General features: G+C 47.6%; 1 protein-coding gene across 6 annotated transcripts in view; it reads right to left on the bottom strand.

Moving 5' to 3' along the window:
* PARP4 (poly(ADP-ribose) polymerase family member 4) overlaps positions 1-18,538 on the bottom strand; it is a 91,484-nt gene that overhangs the window by 65,691 nt on the left and 7,255 nt on the right. For all 6 annotated transcript variants that reach the window (XM_008259954.5, XM_089304344.1, XM_089304345.1 and 3 more), the window contains exons 2-9: positions 15,464-15,596; positions 12,998-13,199; positions 12,826-12,892; positions 11,737-11,803; positions 10,121-10,234; positions 4,623-4,772; positions 3,206-3,343; positions 1,962-2,135 (exon numbers count right to left, since the gene is read on the bottom strand). In XM_008259954.5, coding sequence (XP_008258176.4) covers positions 1,962-2,135; positions 3,206-3,343; positions 4,623-4,772; positions 10,121-10,234; positions 11,737-11,803; positions 12,826-12,892; positions 12,998-13,199; positions 15,464-15,595 — 1,044 coding nt within the window. In that variant the 5' untranslated portion in view covers position 15,596. The remainder of the gene's footprint in view (positions 1-1,961; positions 2,136-3,205; positions 3,344-4,622; positions 4,773-10,120; positions 10,235-11,736; positions 11,804-12,825; positions 12,893-12,997; positions 13,200-15,463; positions 15,597-18,538) is intronic.

The following is an 18,538-nucleotide window of genomic DNA, read 5'->3' as shown; positions in this document are numbered from 1 at the left end:
TTAATTAATTAATTTTTAAGGAATACAAATTTCATATGTACAACTTTAGGAATATAGTTATTCTCCCCATGATATCTGCCCTCCCACCTATACTCTCACCCCTCCTTCACCTCCTCCCTCTCCCCTTCTCAGTCCCATTTTCCATTAAAATTCATTTTCAAAAACTTTGTACACAGAAGACCAACTCTATACTAAGTAAAGATTTCAACAATTTGCAGACACACACATATACACACAAACACAAACTGTTTGAGAATAAGTATCACATTCAACTCTCAGACTACAACGCATTGAGGACAGAGGTCCTGCATGGGGAGTTAGTGTACAGTGACTCCTGTTGTTAATTTAACGAGTGTTAATTGTTATGTATGACATCAATGACCACCTGAGGCTCTTGACATGACTAGGCTCTGCTCTAGACTATGGAAGCCTTTTGAATCCACAAACTCCATCAGAATTTAGATAAGGCCATTAGTGAAGTGGAAGTTCTGTCCTCCCTTTGGAGAAAAGTACTTCCTTCTTTGATGGCCACTTCTTCAGGATGGAGTTCTAGGCTTCTGTTTTCAGCCTGGCCCAGACTCGGTGGTTGTGGCCATCTGGGGATCAGTGGATGGAAGATCTCTCTTTCTCCATCTCTCTGAGTCACTCTGCCTTTCAAATAAATACATAAACAAACATTTAAAAATGTATTTGGCTGATCTGCGTACTTTCCCTCTCAGCAAATGTGCTCATGAGATTCTACATCTCATGGAACTTCACACTTGGAAGGGCCTTGTATCTCCTCTCATTTACTGGTTCTTCACTAACTTTGATGCTTCTGGGGATTCGTTCAAGGCTAACATTTCCCCCGAACACTCACCATTCCACAGATGCCCCTGAAGGTTGGTCTGCATCTCCCATTTTGTCCCAGTCCTGCCCAAACAGAGGCAACTCAGACTTGAGTGGGAAGTCAGCCTCGTCTGAGGCAGGAGTGGCCGCTGCAGCCACTTCCTCTTAGCCAACAGAGCCTTCTGCCTCCTCCCAGCTCGGAGGAGATGGCCCATTTCGGAAGAGGCGGTCATTCTGCTCCCCTCACGTGTGACTGGCTCAAGGAAGCTCAGGAGACTCAATTCTGCCCTGAGAAGTAGGTGTCTGCTGGAGACTTGCCCTCTGAGACACAAAAGCAAGTATTCCAGATGGGCTGCTGGGACTACTACAGCTCCACGCTGGAACTGAGGGAGGCAGGCTGGGAGGGGAGGAGCTGCTTTATAGGAAGAGCCATGAGATGGAAAGCACAGATACCCTGATGATACCACTGGCAAACAGGCATCATCTTCAGGGGACTGGGCCATCAGCCACCCCACACCTGGGCTTGTAATTGTCTAGGACCACTGATGTCCTCATTGTTTAAGCCATGACCTGGAAATTATGTTCACAACATGGTGATTCTAAACATATTTCTGCACATGTTTAGAAACATACTTTAGAAAACTTCCCTAAAGACCCAGAACATTTTAGAATGGTTCAACTATTTTTGATCATAGCCCTGAAGATGACTGTTGTGCTTTGGTGTTAAGATTTATTTATTTATTTATTTGAAAGGCAGAGTTACAAAGAGAGAGAGAGAGAGAGAGAGAGAGAGAGAGAGGTCTTCCATCTGCTGGTTCACTCCCCAAATGGCCACAATGCCTGGAGCTGGGCCAATCTGAAGGCAGGAGCCAGGAGCTTCTTCCGGGTCTCCCATGTGGATGCAGGAGCCCAAGGACTTGGGCCACCTTCTACTGCTTTCCCAGGTGCATCATCAGGGAGCTGGATCGGAAGTGGAGAGGCTGGGACTCGAACTGGTGACCATATGGGATGCTTGAATTGCAGGCAGCAGTTTTTCCCTCTTGGCCACAGCGCTGGCCCCATTCATCAGGTTTTTAAGGACCACCCTCCACCCAAACATATTTTGAATTAAATTTCCTATTTCAGAATTTTACCTGGCAGAGGTCCTCTTCTTTAGCTAACAGTTTCAGATTCACTTCTTCAGTGGCTGGGCCTTTGTGAGGTATTAATCTGTAGAACTCAGCCATCAGCTTTTGCAATTGCTCTGCTGTTTCTCCATTTTTCAGTGCTGACTTTGCTAGAAGGAGAATTCCCTCTGCCTTGCTCACCTTTAAAGAGATCAAATATGCTTATTAAAAATTAAATGTAGCTCATACATGAATGAGCATGTATAACAATATCAAAAATAATTGTTGGGCACAGCACAATTATCCATGGTTTACTGTTAGCTGCATGAACTGAATGAGGATGTTGCTTGGAAATACATCTCATTTGTGAGGATGATGCCAGGAGGATTCCTCCAAAACTGGGCTCAGATGACGTACAAGAAAGAACCTCCATGCACTTGTATCCATATGTGCACAAGGGTACTTCAAAAAGTTCATGGAAGAGTGGAATTAAAAGGTACGCTTATTTGGGGCAAACAATTTTTTTGGAAATCTATGCCTAGTTTTTCCAGGAAGGTTTTGAAGAGCCCTCATATGCACACACAGAGAAAGAGATACTAATACAACTGGAGGAGACTTGCTTTTCCCATGTGGAAAGATGCCCGCATCAAGGCAGGAACAAGACCCCTGGATCATGTTTCTCATTGCACAAGTGCTTCATGCTTGTTGCCCTGGGGAACTGTTCTCCCCAAAATAAATGAATTTAAACCTATAGAGAAAAACTGTACTATTTTCACATGACAACGCAAGTGCACAAGTTGTCCCATTGGAGAGATCCTCTTTCATTTGCTCTTTCACTTGCAATTACACACACTACAGGAGGGAAGCATGCTTTCTGGGGACCAGAGCACACCTGCCTTGCCCAAGATACTCAGAAGGTATGAGACTGCGGTGCAGCTTGGAGCCGGGGCATCCAACTAGGATCAAGACCAGCCATCACCCTCAGGTCTATTACAAACCTTTTGGCCTCTTAATTAGCCTGCATTGAATGCCGACTTCAGGTCATCCAGGGGTTGATAATGCCAGAAAGGGATGTCTGGGTTCCTGGGAGGCTTATTCTCCTCTTCCCCACCCTGCCCCGCTCCTAATGTTCCCTTTCTTCAGGATCTTAGGAAGGAACAGCCAGAAATGAATTCCAAAACAATCTACCTAGCATGCACACATAGCATTACTACTTGAGCTAAGCAGCCAGGAAGCAGTTTGTCCCACGGTGTTTCAGGCACTTGACTCACATCATTGAGGCTGATCTTGTTCACTGGCTTCAGCAGTGTGTGCTCCAGATGGCCCAGGGTTTCGGCCCATAGCAGCTCCACCAAATCGCTCACCTCTGTGCTCAGTGTGCTGGCGCCCAGGACCTCCTCCAAAAGCAACTGCAACACGACAAAGAAACACCACCAAAAAGGCCTTGTGAGTGAGCTGGGTGAAAGCAGAGGTGAGAGAAGTAATTCACCTGAGCCTGGTGCCACTGTTTGGGTGCTGCTCAAGTGTGTCCCACTGCAGGTGATCCTGTGCCTGGCTGGCAGACTGCCTGCCTAGCCCATGCAGGAGGTTAAGAGGTCATGGCATACCATGCCTCCTGGGAAAGGCCCTGGTCGGGGGCTCAGAACACTGGTACCCACACATGACCTGACTGCTGGCAGGTGGCAGAAGCCCCAGGCACATTTCCCTCATTCCCACTTCCTGTTGAAGAACATTGTAATTGTCAACCAAGTAAACAGCTCCTGGGTGTGGCCCAGACCCATAAAGACCACCTGGAAGGCTATGTGGGTTACGTGACCTTCAAGCTGATTGGAGAAGCATAGAGGTGCCAGTATTGGCTTTATCCTATAGAATTAGTGTTGCCCTGAATTAGCTACTCTCCTCTTTGCCTGCCCTGTAAAAGCTTGTGCCTGATAATAAATGGACATGTTCATCAAAACTGTCTCTGATACTTCTTGTCGAAGAACGCCATCATTGCCCCAGCATCCCAACAGTGTGAGCCTCACAGGACAGGCCTGCATCCCCGCAGGGGTCAGAGCTGGAAGCATGGGAGGTGAGGCCTTGTGGTCTGAGGGGACCCAGTCCACAGAAGGGGGAGTGCTTTTCTGGAGGAAATGCCCAGTCTTTCTGCTTCTCTGCCATGTTCTGACACCAGCTCTTGGGACTCTCCTGCCACCAGAATCCAGAGCCCTCTTTACTTATAAAATATCCAGCTCCAGGTATTTGTTACAGTATCAGGAAACAGACTGAGACAGAGTCACTGTAATACTCCGGGCCTCCACCTCCTCCACTCTCTTCTCTGATTCTGAGCCTCCTCTCCCCGCCCCTCAGCTCTTCTCATTTCAGTTTTCCCCTTGCCTTTCCCTTCACCGTGTAAGCTCCAGGTCTGGTACTGGCATTAAGCACACGCAGTCAAGGTTGACAGCCCTTGCTCATGGCCTAAACTGTCATGAAATCTTTCAAATGCTGTGAGTGGATTTTGTTGAAATATGCAATACCTTTCACGGCTGGGCCTGGGACTCGCTCCCCACTCAGCTTCCATGCTTGTCTAGGGGCCCACCTTTCCTCTCCCTAACTCCTCCTCTTCTCTCCTGCCAGTCTTTTGTGTTTAAGAAAGAACACACGCCTATCAAAATATTCAATCCATAAACATGCACAAATCAATCTTACTGCTTGCAGTTTTCCAGATGCTAACTGGGTGGCTTTGGGTGTGAAATGGTCTCTTAGTAGAAATCCCTGCTTCTTCAGCTCTTCAATGTAGTTTTCATAATATTCACTTGCTTCTGCAGAGGTTTTCTTTACAGTGGCCTGTCTTCTAGTCTGTGAATGATAGTATACAGCAAGGGCACAATAACTTATTCACACATCCATCTTTATTTTATTTATACCTACTGTATACTGAACACACACAAGGCATAAGATCTCTGCCATGAAGGAGTTACTTAAACCTAAAACAGCCTAAAACCTGGGAGTAAAATGAAAAAGACTGAGCAGGCACAACAGAGAGAAAAGACCATGTGACTCCTTGGGGAGTCACTAAAAAAAAAATTTTTTTTTTGACAGGCAGAATGGACAGGGAGAGAGAGAGAGACAGAGAAAGGTCTTCCTTTACCATTGGTTCACCCTCCAATGGCCGCTGCAGCCGGTGCACCACACTGATCTGAAGCCAGGAGCCAGGTGCTTCTCCCAGTCTCCCATGCGGGTGCAGGGCCCAAGAACTTGGGCCATCCTCCACTGCCTTCCCGGGTCATAGCAGAGAGCTGGACTGGAAGAGGGGCAACAGGAACAGAATCCGGCACCCCAACTGGGACTAGAACTCAGTGTGTCAGCGCCGCAGGTGGAGGATTAGCCTATTGAGCCACAGCACCAGCTGACTCAAATGTTCATTCAGAGCCTTCAGATTCTTATTTTATCTCCTATTCTAAGTAGCTTTGAAGTTTGTCACTAACTTGCAAGTCATGCCATACTTCAGTGCCTGGGTTCAAGTCCCAACTCCTCTACTTCCAATCCAGGGTTCTACTAATGCACACTCCAGGAGGCAGCAGATGATGGCTCAAATTCTTGGGTTTCTGCCATTCACGTGGGAAGTCCAAGCAGAACTCCTGGCTCCTGACTTCAGGCTGGCCCAGCCCTAGCTGTTATTGGCACTGAGGAATGAACGAATGGAGGGAAGATCTCAACTTGTCCTTTTGTCTTTGTCTCTGGACCTTGTAAATAAAATGAAATTAAATATATAAATAATTTTAAAGTAGGTAGAATTTATCATAATTTTGGAATATTTCCATCAAAATGATTTTTTAAAGATTTGTTTATTTTATTTTAAAGTCAGTGTTACACAGAGAGAATGAGAGACAGAGAGATTGAGATCTTCCATCTACTGGTTGACTTCTCAAATGGCCACAGCACAAGGGCTGGGCCAGGCTGGAGCCAAGAGCTTCTTCTGGGTCTCCTACATGGGTTCAGGCACCCAAAGACTTGGGCCATCCTCTGCTGTTTTCCAGGTGCATTAGCAGGGAACTGGATCAGAAGTGGGGAAACCAGGACTCGAACTGGTGCCCATATGGGATGCCAGTGTCCCAGGTGGTGGCTTAACCCACTATGCCACAATGCTGTCCCCAAAAATGATTTTTAAAAATTATTTTACTAGGCCGGCACCGTGGCTCACTAGGCTAATCCTCCGCCTAGTGGCGCCGGCACACCGGGTTCTAGTCCCGGTTGGGGCGCCGGATTCTGTCCCAGTTGCCCCTCTTCCAGGCCAGCTCTCTGCTATGGCCAGGGAGTGCAGTGGAGGATGGCCCAGGTGCTTGGGCCCTGCACCCCATGGGAGACCAGGAAAAGCACCTGGATCCTGGCTCCTGCCACCGGATCAGCGCGGTGCGCCCGCCGCAGTGCGCCGGCCGCGGCAGCCATTGGAGGGTGAACCAATGGCAAAAGGAAGACCTTTCTCTCTGTCTCTCTCTCTCACTGTCCACTCTGCCTGTCAAAAAAAAAAAAATTATTTTACTGGCCGGCGCCACGGCTCACTAGGCTAATCCTCCGCCTTGCGGCGCTGGCACACCAGGTTCTAGTCCCGGTCGGGGCGCCAGATTCTGTCCCGGTTGCCCCTCTTCCAGGCCAGCTCTCTGCTGTGGCCAGGGAGTGCAGTGGAGATGGCCCAAGTGCTTGGGCCCTGCACCCCATGGGAGACCAGGATAAGTACCTGGCTCCTGCCATCGGATCAGCGTGGTGCGCTGGCCGCAGCGTGCTGGCCACGGCGGCCATTAGAGGGTGAACCAACGGCAAAGTAAGACCTTTCTCTCTGTCTCTTTCTCTCTCACTGTCCACTCTGCCTGTCAAAAAAAATTATTTTACTTATTTGACAGGCAGAGAGAAAGACAGAATGAGACTGACAGGCAGATCTCCATGTGCTGGCTCACTTCCCAAATGCCTTCAACAGTCAGGGCTGGGCCAGGTCAAAACTGAGAGCTAGGAACTCAGTCCAGGTCTCCTACACAGATGGACGGACACAACCACTTGAGCCATCACCCACTGCTTCCTAGAGTGCAACTGGATTTGGGAGAGGAGCCAGGACTTGAATCCAGGCATTCAGATATGGGATGTAGACTTCTTAAGCAACATCTCATTTTTTTTTTTTTTTTGACAGGTAGAGTTACAGACAGTGAGAGAGAGAGAGAGAAAGGTCTTCCTTCCATTGGTTCACTCCCCAAATGGCCGCCATGGCCGGCACTGTGCCAATCTGAAGCCAGGAGCCAGGTGTTTCTTCCCGGTCTCCCATGCGAGTGCAGGGCCCAAGCACTCGGGCCATCCTCCACTGCCCTCCTGGGCCACAGCAGAGAGCTGGACTGGAAGAGGAGCAACCGGGACTAGAATCCAGTGTCCATATCGGATGCCGGCACTGCAGGCGGAGGATTAACCAAGTGAGCCATGGTGCTGGCCCCTTAAACAGTATCTTGACCTCCACACCAAATGCTTGCTCCAAAACATTTTTATTAAGAAGAGTAAACTGCAGAGGAGCTCTTTCATTTCTGGTTAAGAGGTCACTCATTTCTGCAAGGTGGACAGGCTCACCCAAGGAGAGTTCTAGACTCTGGCTGGCTAAGGTTGGAAAGTTCCCTGGACCGACTGGAGAAAGAACATTGTAACACATTCTAGTATCAAGGCTTTCTACTTCATGTTTACTTGTTTTTTACCCAAACAACTAAACCCTCCACAAAACATAGTACACATTCTGGGTTCAAAGTTAACAATTTGGGTTCAAAGTCTCCTTCCTGGATGTCTCTGACCTTGGATTAACTTTTTAGCTGTTCCCATGGAAACCTGATGGCAGTGAGAATGTCAGCTGTTACACTGGCAAAATTGCTTGGCCAATATGGCCTCTCCCTGATACACTGCACAGAGACTGGGAGTTCATGAACAAATGGTGGGAGACCCAGACCCTGGGCTTCCCTCTCAATGATGACTCCTGTAAGTGGTGTTTCCCCGAGGGCATCTGGAACCAAGGCTGATGGTATAAGAGCTAAGGGTTCCTGTGGGGCAGGTGGATCTGTATGCACCTGCGTATCCTTGCCTTGCACCTGAGCTGACACCTGGGGAGGAGGCACAGTAAGACACGTCCAGTGCCTGTGAGCCCCTCCCACTGAGCAGTGCTGGGTGTTCTGCTGTTTCCTGGACCATGGTGGATCTGTAACTGAATAGTTGAGAAGACACCTGGCATGTTTCACATTTTATTTGAACTTTAGGCATTAACTGAATTTGTTTTTGTCTCTTACATGCTTTAGCTGAGAACTGTGCTCCTGAGTTGGTATTGACCTAGGGTAAGGGTCATGGCCTTTGCATAGTCTCCTCTGCCATTCCCAGGGCTCTGTGACCCCGACCGACCCTGTATGCTGCACACACATTTGGGTAGCAGCACTGTCACAGTGGGTGTGCTTCCATCCAGGTGGTGATTTCTGAGGGTCAAAGTGACAAGAGTGTTTTCTCTTTGGGTTCCAGCTGCACTAGATTCTTAGTACACAGCAGGTGGTGCTTGATGAACGTATTAAGGGATTGCTTTAGAGGTTTACACATTAGAAAAATGTCCCATAAGTGGTGTGGAACAGGGCAGGAATCCCATGTGTCTCCTTCTCAGGGACTATTCTCTTTGGCAGGACCCTGTGATGCTCTGGTCTGGTGTGCTGTCCTTACCTCCCACACTCCAAAGGGAAACTATTTCCACTTGGTTGAAATGCACAGTCCTGACCCCCAGTACCTCAGAGTGAGATTGTATAAGTACATAAAGTTTTTTTAAAAAAAGATTTATTTATTTATTTTGAAATTACAGAGAGAGAGACAGAGAGATCTGCTATCCACTAGTTCACTCCCCAAATGGCTGCAATGGCTGGAGCTGGGCTAATCCAAAGACAGGAGCCAGGATTTCTTTTGGGTCTCCCATGAGGGTGCAGGAGCCAAGGTACATGGGTTATCTTCAGCTGCTTTCCCAGGCTCATTAGCAGGGAGCTGGATCAGAAGTGGAGCAGCCAGGACTAGAACAGGTGCCCATATGGGATGCTGATGCTGCAGGTGGTGGCTTTACTCACTATGCACAGTGCCGGCCCTGTATACAGAGACTTTAAGATGTAGTTGAGGCCGGCGCCGCGGCTCAATAGGCTAATCCTCCGCCTGCAGCGCCGGCACACTGGGTTCTAGTCCCGGTCGGGGCGCCAGATTCTGTCCTGGTTGCCCCTCTTCCAGGCCAGCTCTCTGCTGTGGCCAGGGAGTGCAGCGGAGGATGGCCCAAGTGCTTGGGCCCTGCACCCCATGGGAGACCAGGATAAGCACCTGGCTCCTGCCTTCGGATCAGTGCGGTGCACTGGTCGCAGCCCGCCAGCCGCGGAGGCCATTGGAGGGTAAACCAATGGCAAAGGAAGACCTTTCTCTCTCTCTCTCTCTTTCACTGTCCACTCTGCCTGTCAAAAAAAAAAAAAAAAAAAAAAAAAAGATGTAGTTGAGTGGGGCTAGTGTTGTGGTGCAGGAGGCAAACCCACTGCCTGCTAAGCTGCGGCCAATGACACCAGCATCGCATATGAGCACCAGTTCTAGTCTTGGCTAATCCACTTCAGATCCAGCTTCCTGATAATGTACCTGGGAAAGCATTGGAAGATGGGCCAAGTACTTGGGTTCCTACTACCCACATGGCAGATCTGGATGGAGCTCCAGGTTCCTGGCTTTGGCCTGGCCCAGCCCCAGCATTTGCAGCCATTTGGGGCATGAACCAGTGGATGGAAGATGCTTCTCTCTGTAACTCTGCCTTTCAAATAAGTAAATGAACCTCAAAAAAAAATTTTTTTTTAAGTAAAATAAAGTGATGTGAGTGGATTCTGATCCAGTATGACTGGAGTCCTTAAGAAGAGGAGAAGACCATGTGAGGATACAGCAAACCAGGGAGCAAGACCTCAGAGGAAACCAATCCTGCTGCACCTTGACCTTGGAGGTGCAGCCTGCAGCAGTGTGAGAAATGTCTGTTGTCTGAGCCCCCAGCCTGTGGAATTTGTTACAGCAGCTTGAGCTGACATCAGGTAAGAAAAGCAAGGGGAGCAGGCTGGCTGGCTCACTGACCAGTTTTAAGGACACTGCAATAGTTGTGAACAGGGGTTGGATAAACACACAGGGATCAGTACACAGAGCATCACCTGCACGCCATCAGCCAGCAGGAAGTGTGCGGAGATCAGGAAAGGACAGTCCCCAGAGTCCCGGGAACAGCACAGCTCCACCACCACCACTTCCGGGCCGTCATTCGTTCCCACCTGGAAAACAGGGCGTGGTTTCAGCAGCTACGCTGGGAAACAGCAAACATGCACAGCACTCAGAGTGCTGACCCTAACTACAAAGCCATACATATTGATGAGGAGGTACACATTTAAAAATACAAGAAGACAATAAAAACCACCTGAATTCCTACCACAAAGATATAATCACTATTAATACTTTTCTTCCTCTACTACAGATACATGGGTACTTCAAAAAGAATGTGGAAAACGGAATTAAAAGACACATTAATTACAGGGCAAAAAAGTTTTGAAATCCTTGCATATTCCAATGGCTGTGTGTTTACGCTGTACCACTTTTCATGTTTTCTTTATCACAGAGGGAAATGTTATTTTCTTTTTTAAGATTTATTTATTTATTTGAAAGTCAGAGTTACACAGAGAGAGAAGGAAAGGCAGAGAGGGAGAATTCTTCCATCTGCTGGTTCACTCCCCAATTCGCAGCAACGGCTGGAGCTGTGCAGATCGGAAGCCAGGAGCCAAGAGCCTACAGGTCTCCTACATGGATGCAGGGGTCCAAGGACTTGGGCCATCTCTTACTGCTTTTCCAGGCCACAGCAGAGAGCTGGATCCGAAGTGGAGCAGCTAGGACTCAAACCAGCACCCATATGGGATGTGGGTACTGGAGGCGGTGGCTTTACCCACTATGCCACAGATCCAGCTCCGGAAATGTTATTTTCAAATTAAATATTATTTTTAAATTTTATCAGCTATGTAAAAAAATACAAATGGGGCATAACTTTGAAGATGAGTATTGATATTTATTTGTGTGAATTTACCAAAGAAAAGTTTCCTGTTTTTATTTTTAATGCAAAAGGAACAGAAATTCAACATGGCATAAATACTTCATATCAAATCTATGCTTTTAAAATGCAAGAAATTGGGGGCTGATGTTGTGGCACAGTGGGCTAAATTGCTGCTTATGATGTCAGTCTTTGAGTGCCAGCTGCTCTGCTTCTGATCCAGCTCTCTGCTAAAGCTTCTGGGAAACCAGTGGAAGATGGCCCAAGTGCTTGGCCCCTGCGACCCCTATGGGAGACCAGCATACTGCTCTGGGCTCCTGGCTTTGTCCTGGCCCAGCTCCTGTCCTTGTGGCCATCTGGGGAGTGAATCAGCAGATGGAAGATCTCTTTGTTTTTCTCTGTCTCCCTATCTCTGTTACTCTGCCTTTCAAATAAATCAGATAAGTCTTTAAGAAAATTCCAAGAAACTGCTAGCAACAGAGAGGAGCAGTTTTATTTCTTAATGCCGTATGAATGCTTTGTAGAGTTTAAAATGTCTTCTATGAACATTCATTTCTTTGATAGTAAAACTCAAGCACTAATTTTTATTTCCTTCACTATTAAAAATCAGTTCATATATTACAGAATATATGATTTTCAGCATATGCACAATTTTTCAAAACAACAAGAAAGTGACTGAACAGGAAAAACACTCAGAAGACATTATGCTTTCTTTTCCTAAATAGAAATCAGACTCACTTTTTCCAAGGTGTTATATTTTGCAACTTCAAAATCTTGAGGAAAATCAACATTCTCTGCATGAAACCTGAAATTGAATAATTAAAATGTTAACATTAAAGTAGATTTTTAGGCTAAACAAAATTTCATAAATTTTTTTTGTAGACCTCCTAATTCCTTATGAAATATGTTACAAGTCCCTAATGCCCTCTTAGGGTTCTAGAAATGGATTCCAGACTGTGGGAAATGAGTTGCGTAATTCATGAGCTCTGGTGCCCAGCACTGAGCCCAGCCTGGCTCCTCAGGAAAGTGTCCATGCCCAGGAGCAGAGGCACCAACCATAGGGCCGTCTACTCTGTGTGCAGGCCACGGTGCTCACTCCAGCCTGGAACACCTTCACCTCCTCTATAAAACAAAGGACTCAGACTTCTCTTAAATCTGAACTTTGTACTTTGGATTTTGTTCTCTTTTTAACATCACTGGTAACAAATATAACAACAGTATCAAACTCTTTAAGGTAACAGAGCCAGCAAGCTGCCCAAACCTCATCACCAGTGGCTTTCTTTTTTTAAAATCAAAGTATCTAATAATTACATCAAACCTCATGAAACTGAGAAGACAGAAATGATCATCACAACCCTAGTTGGCAGAAAAAGTCTTAAATAAAAACCCAGTAGAGGGGCCGACGCCGTGGCGCAGTAGGTTAATCCTCTGCCTGCAGTGCCGGCATCCCATATGGGCGCCGGTCCTAGTCCCGGCTGCTCCTCCTCTGATCCAGCTCTCTGCTGTGGCCTGGGAAAGCAGTACAAATAGCCCAAGTCCTTGGGCCCCTGTATCCGCATGGGAGACCTAGAAGAGGCTCCTGGCTCCTGGCTTTGGATCAGTGCAGCTCTGGTCATTGCTGCGACCTGGGGAGTGTCTCTCCCTCTCACTGTCTGTGACTCTCTCAAATAAATAAATAAAATCTTAAAAAAAAAAAAAACTAGTAGAGTTAGATAAGCAAAATAAGCTAACATAATAATAGCCTACAAATAATATTTTAATACTGTGCTTGAGGTTTACAAAACATAAACCCTGCAGAGCCCTGAGAATCAGAGGTGGATTACTTACTTGGTGGGTTCCACAATGCTCTCTTTCTCCGTGACATCATCCAGGGGGAGATCATCTGCTTTCACATCTAGGAGTAAAACAAACAAAACACTTGTTTACTGCTCAAAGGTTTATTTTAATGAGTTAACAAAACTGATGGAATTCAGATTCTTGGATGTATATAAATACCTACCAGAACTGCCTGTCTTTTGATCAGGGGGTAGCGTGATGTCCAGTGCCTGAGTGGGACCATAACTCTCAATGTCCAAGAGTTTCCTTTCTTTGATGGATTCCCAGACAAAATCTGGGCTTGCAATATGGATGTGTTTCTTTCGGATGGAGTCCAGTTGGTACTGACTCAGAAGATCAGCATTATCTAAGATTAAATGTGTACACTAAAGGCGAAAAATCAATTTGTTATCTATCAGTGAAAACAAAACACAAACCAATTTTTAAAAAAATTTATTTGAGAGGTAGAGTTACAGACAGTGAGAGGGAGAGATAGAGAGAGAGGTCTTCTGTCTGCTGGTTCTCTCCCCAAATGGCTGCTGTAACTGGAGCCGCGCTGATCCGAAGCCAGGAGCCAGGAGCCTTGAGCTTCCCCCTGGACTCCCATGTGGGTGCAGGGGCCCAAGCACTTGGGCCATCTTCTGCTTTCCCAGGTCACAGCAGGGATGGAAAGAAGAGCAGCCAGGACTAGAACTGGTGCCCATATGGGATGCTGGTGCCACAGGTGGAGGATTAAGCTACTGTGCCATGGCAAACCAATTATTTGTATCTGTACTTTTCACCCTTAACAAGTCTAATTTTATGGTAGATTGTAATAATTTTCATCAGATTTCTAAATTCTTTACAAACAGTACAATTTCTGATCATATATTTTTTAAATCAACAGTTTTTAAATAGTATGGATATAAATGCACTAGGATTGGTTAATCATCCCTACAAGTTATTTCTGAATTTTCACTATTTTTGGCAGTGCTCTGTGATGAACAGCCTCATGTACATCCTTGTCGACTTACTCAGTTTTCTCCTTGAGTCAGAAAAGGAAGTTTATTTGTTTAATGTGTACAATTTCAAATTTAGTTTTGATTAAATAGCATAGGGCCATTGTAGACTATGTAAAAAGTAAAACAATAATAATCATATGCTATCTTCTCCACTGTTGCTCCCAGTTCCTCTCCCCAGAGACACCTGCTGTAACTTGTCCCTCTGGATCCTTCCAGACTATTCTATGCACAGACAACACACACAGGTGAGCACACAAATGGCAGCATGCCACCCCCACTGCTGTGTACCTGCTTTGCCACTGATTTTATTTCGCAGATCTTGCCTCATTGTTCCATATAGAGCTGTCTCCTTTATAACAGCTGGCATGCACATTTCAAATGTTTATGTACACTGGGGCCGGCGCTGTGGCTCACTTGGTTAATCCTCCACCTGCGGTGCCGGCATCCCATATGGGCGCCGGATTCTGTCCCGGTTGCTCCTCTTCCAGTCCAGCTCTCTGCTGTGGCCCAGGAAGGCAGAGGAGGATGGGCCAAGTGCTTGGGCCCTGCACCCACATGGGAGACCCGGGGCGGGGGGGCACCTGGCTCCTGGCTTCGGATCGGTGCAGCGCCAGCCATAGTGGCCATTTGGGGAGTGAACCAACAGAAGGAAGACCTTTCTCTCTGTCTCTCTCTCTCTCACTATCTATAACTTTGCCTGTCAAATAAAAAAAAAGTTTATGTACACTGGCCAAAAAAACTTTCAAAAGGCTGCACTCACAGGATGTGAGTGCTTCTAAAGCCAAGAGAGCATGCTGGCAGTTCTCCACCCAGAAGACAAACTGAGAAGGCAGAGTGGGTGTGTATGACTCATCCACCTGCAGAGATGGTAAGCCTCATGAGTGAGGGATTTCTACCTAGACTGGAGGGAAATATAGCCATTTCATTTCCCGTACTCAGCTTGACCCCGTGATTCACAGAACACCTGATGCTCATTGTGGCCAAGCCTTAGGGCTATGGTCCAGGGAGAGGCAGGCTGGGTCAGCCCCTTCTATAAAGAGAGGGGCAAAGGTCTGGGACAAGCAAACCCTGGAGCGAATGCTTTTGGATCTCAATTTCTACTTTTCATAAGAAGGTGATTAACAAAGAAATTAGCCCCGATTACTTCCAAGACTTCATCCAGCTGTGAAATTATCTAAATTCTCAGATTGATAGTTCATTTCAAGAGAGGGAAGCGAGCTTCCTCTGGCCTTTAATAAGTGTAAAAATAGCACAAGCTCCACGACAAACATCAGCTGATACTGGATGCCTCTCTGTCCTGTGGGAGCCACACTCACGGGTGTCACTCAGTATAGGCATGCTGGTAAGTGACCACAGTGCGCTTTTTGCAAACGTTGTGCACTGTCACTTTTCTCTTCTGAGAATAATCTGGCTGGTCTGAAGTTCTATTCATGTCTTTGGTTGTGCTCTAACAACATGTCTTCAAAGACATGCGGGATTTTCTGCAGCCCGTGGGAGAAGGGGCTAGGCCACTCCTGGCCCAACCATCCGGGGACCATGCCACAATTTCTCCTGCTACCAATCTTCTCTGCTTCATGCTTATAACCATGACCCTTGTTCCCTGAACGCACCATGTTTATCATACAGTAGTTTATGAGACTTGGAAATACCTGGGGATTTAACCAAAGAGAAAACTTTCCACCGTTTTCCTTAATGTCACTTTGTAGCTTTTTCTTCTGCTGCCGAGGTAAGTACTTGACTTTCAAACAGAAGGTACAATTTGCAAAGATTCCCATAGTCATCCTGCGAGAAAGAATATTGCAAATCACAGTTTTTAAGGACTCTCTTTTAGGTGAATATATTAACAATAAATTTAGAATTATTCTACATGCAAACTGTGGAGACAATGGCCATTATTATTTTATTTCTATTGATTTATTTTTATTAATTTTGAAAGGCAGACAGACAGACAGACACACACACACATTTTTCATCTGCTGGTTCATGCCCCAGATGGCCACAATAGTTGTGGCTGGGCCAGGATGAAACCAGGAGCCAGGAGCTCTATTCAGGTCTCCTTATATGGATGTCAGGGATTTAAATAATTGAGCCATCATCTCTTGCCTCCCAGACACACTGGCAGAAAGGTAGATTGGAAGCAGTTGGGGGACTTGAACCCAGGCACTTTGATATGGGAAGCAGGTGTCCCAAGAGGCAATTTAACCTGCTGGGCCACAATGTCATTTTGTCCCTTTTGCGCTCACTTTGATGACAACCATTCTTCAAAAAGAAAAAAAAAAAAAGTTTGTTACCGTCAGCTGCTGGCTCACTCTCCAAATGCACACAACAGCCAGGGTTGGGCCAGGCTGATGCTAGGAGCCAGGAACTCAGTCAGAGACTCTTTTGTGGGTGGCAGGGACCCAAGTGCTTGAGCCATCACCTACTGCCTCGCAGGGGGCACATTAGCAGGAATTTAGAATCAGAAGAGCCGGGACTCAAATCTAGGCACTCCAATATGGGATGTGGGAGTCCCATGCAGCATGTCAGCCACTGCACCAAACACCACCCTAAAATGGCCATATGGGGCCGGCTCTGTGGCATACCGGGTAGCCACAGATGGGTGCTGGTTTGAGTCCTAGCTGTTCCACTTCCGATCCAGCTCTCTGCTAATGGCCTGAGAAAGCAGCAAAAGATGGCCCAAGTTCTTGGGCCCCTGCACCCATATGGGAGACCCAGAAGAAGCTCCTGGCTCCTGGCGTTGGATTGGCGCAGCTCGGGCCGTTGCAGCCAATTAGGGAGTGAACTAGCGGATGGAAGACTCTCTCTCTCTCTCTTTCTCTCTCTCTCTGCCTCTCCTTCTCTCTCTGTGTAACTCCAACTTTCAAATAAATAAAAAAATCTTTCAAAAAAAAGACTCCATTTAAAAAAATGGCCATTCTTTTTAAAGAATTGTGACCATTATATAATCACAAAAATGAACATTCTCCTAGCTTGCAATATGTGTCCTGGTTTTTTAGAATCATTTATAGCTTTTAAAAGGTTTTTTGGGGCCAGCGCCATGGCTCACTTGGCTAATCCTCCGCCTGTGGTGCCAGCACACCGGGTTCTAGTCCCGGTTGGGGTGCCGGATTCTGTTCCTGTTGCTCCTCTTCCAGTCCAGCTCTCTGCTGTGGCCTGGGAAGGCAGTGGAGGATGGCCCAAGTGCTTGGGCCCTGCACCCACATGGGAGACGGGGGGGGGGGGTGCACCTGGCTCCTGGCTTCGGATCGGCACAGCGTGCCAGCCGTAGTGGCCATTTGGGAGGTGAACCAACAGAAGGAAGACCTTTCTCTCTGTCTCTCTCTCTCTCTAAAAATAAAAAAAGAAAAGAAAGGTTTTTTAGGGCCAATGTCACAGTTTTACGGGTTATGCTGCAGCCTGTAGGGCCAGCATCACATATGGATGCTGGTTCAAGTCCCAGCTGCTTCATTTACAACCCAGCTCTCTGCTAATGGCCTGGGAAAGCAGCAGAAGATAGCCCAAGTTCTTGGGCCCCTGCATCCATGTGGGAGACCCGGAAGAAGCTCTTGGTTTATGCCTGGCTCAGTCCTGGTGTTTGAGGCCATCTGGGAAGTGAACCAGAGGGTGGACGATCTCTCCCTGTCTCTCTCTGTAACTCTTTCAAAATAACAAATAAATATTCTAAATTTTTTTTTTTCATTTTATATCAAAGGCACAGAGACAGACCCAGGGACAGAAGGGGATCTTCCACCTGCTGGTTCATTCCCAAAATGCTGCTCACAACAGCCAGGAACCAGGAACTCAATCCAGGCCTCCCACATGGGTGGCATGGACCCAAGCACTTGGCCCATCATCAGTGGCCTCCCAGGCACATTAGCCAGAGACTGTATTCGGGCGTGGAAACCAGGCACTCCCATACAGGATGTTTCCGAAGTACAGAGCCAGCTCTAACACACTCCACAAAGTAAGCTGCGGCGAGGCAGGCTGGTGGGCTCGGGTTCCCGCAGGTGCAGCATCTGTCCGCGTCTCACCGCGCGCCTGGGAACGCAGTTCTGTTAGAACACCAGGCTCCTGGCAGCCTGGAATAGCCGACCCTACTACCCTGCAGCGGGGCCCGCGTTCCCTCTAGGCTCTGTACCCCCTCCCCTCGCGCCCCCTCGTGGCGTCCCGCTCCCACAATAGGGCTTTAGGCCGCCTAGTTCCTTTGCCCTGCTAGCGACCGGCGCAGCGCCACCACCTCCCAGATACTTGCCCGTGCTCACCGCGATATGCCATGACCCTAACCTAGGCCTCCCCGCACCCCACCCCCACCCCGGTCCCCTCTTGGCAACTGCCTACCGCTGTCCTGCTGGCCTCTCAAGCTGCCCCAGCGATCCTTAACTTTCCACCTATACAGCCCAGTCTGTGTGCCATACAGCCCAGCTGGCTGCCACCATGGCCCATTTCCCACCAGTTGAGTTCTGCCTCATTGCCTCCTTCCTCCACTTCTACCTGGCCCTGACTCCAAATTCCACTCCACTCTCCACTCCGTAGCTCCAAAATTCTTGTGTTTGTGGGAACTGAATTTCAAATACTATTTGAATTCTTGGTCATTAGCTCAAGGCCTGTTGGCTCTCTCCAGCCTTATCCTGCGCTGCCCCCTCTCTCTCCCCCACCCCGTCCTGGCCACACCAGCCTTGTCGCATGGTGAAACTTCAGGGCACAGTCCTCAGGCCTCCTACAGGCCCCCTCCCACGCTGTACACC

This window comes from Oryctolagus cuniculus, chromosome 9 (genome assembly GCF_051225735.1).
Source record: "Oryctolagus cuniculus isolate XC-2025 breed Fujian yellow rabbit chromosome 9, ASM5122573v1, whole genome shotgun sequence".
Classification (NCBI taxonomy): Eukaryota; Metazoa; Chordata; class Mammalia; order Lagomorpha; family Leporidae; genus Oryctolagus; species Oryctolagus cuniculus.
Note: the sequence above shows the minus strand (reverse complement) of the source record. Positions and strands in the feature narration are given on the sequence as shown.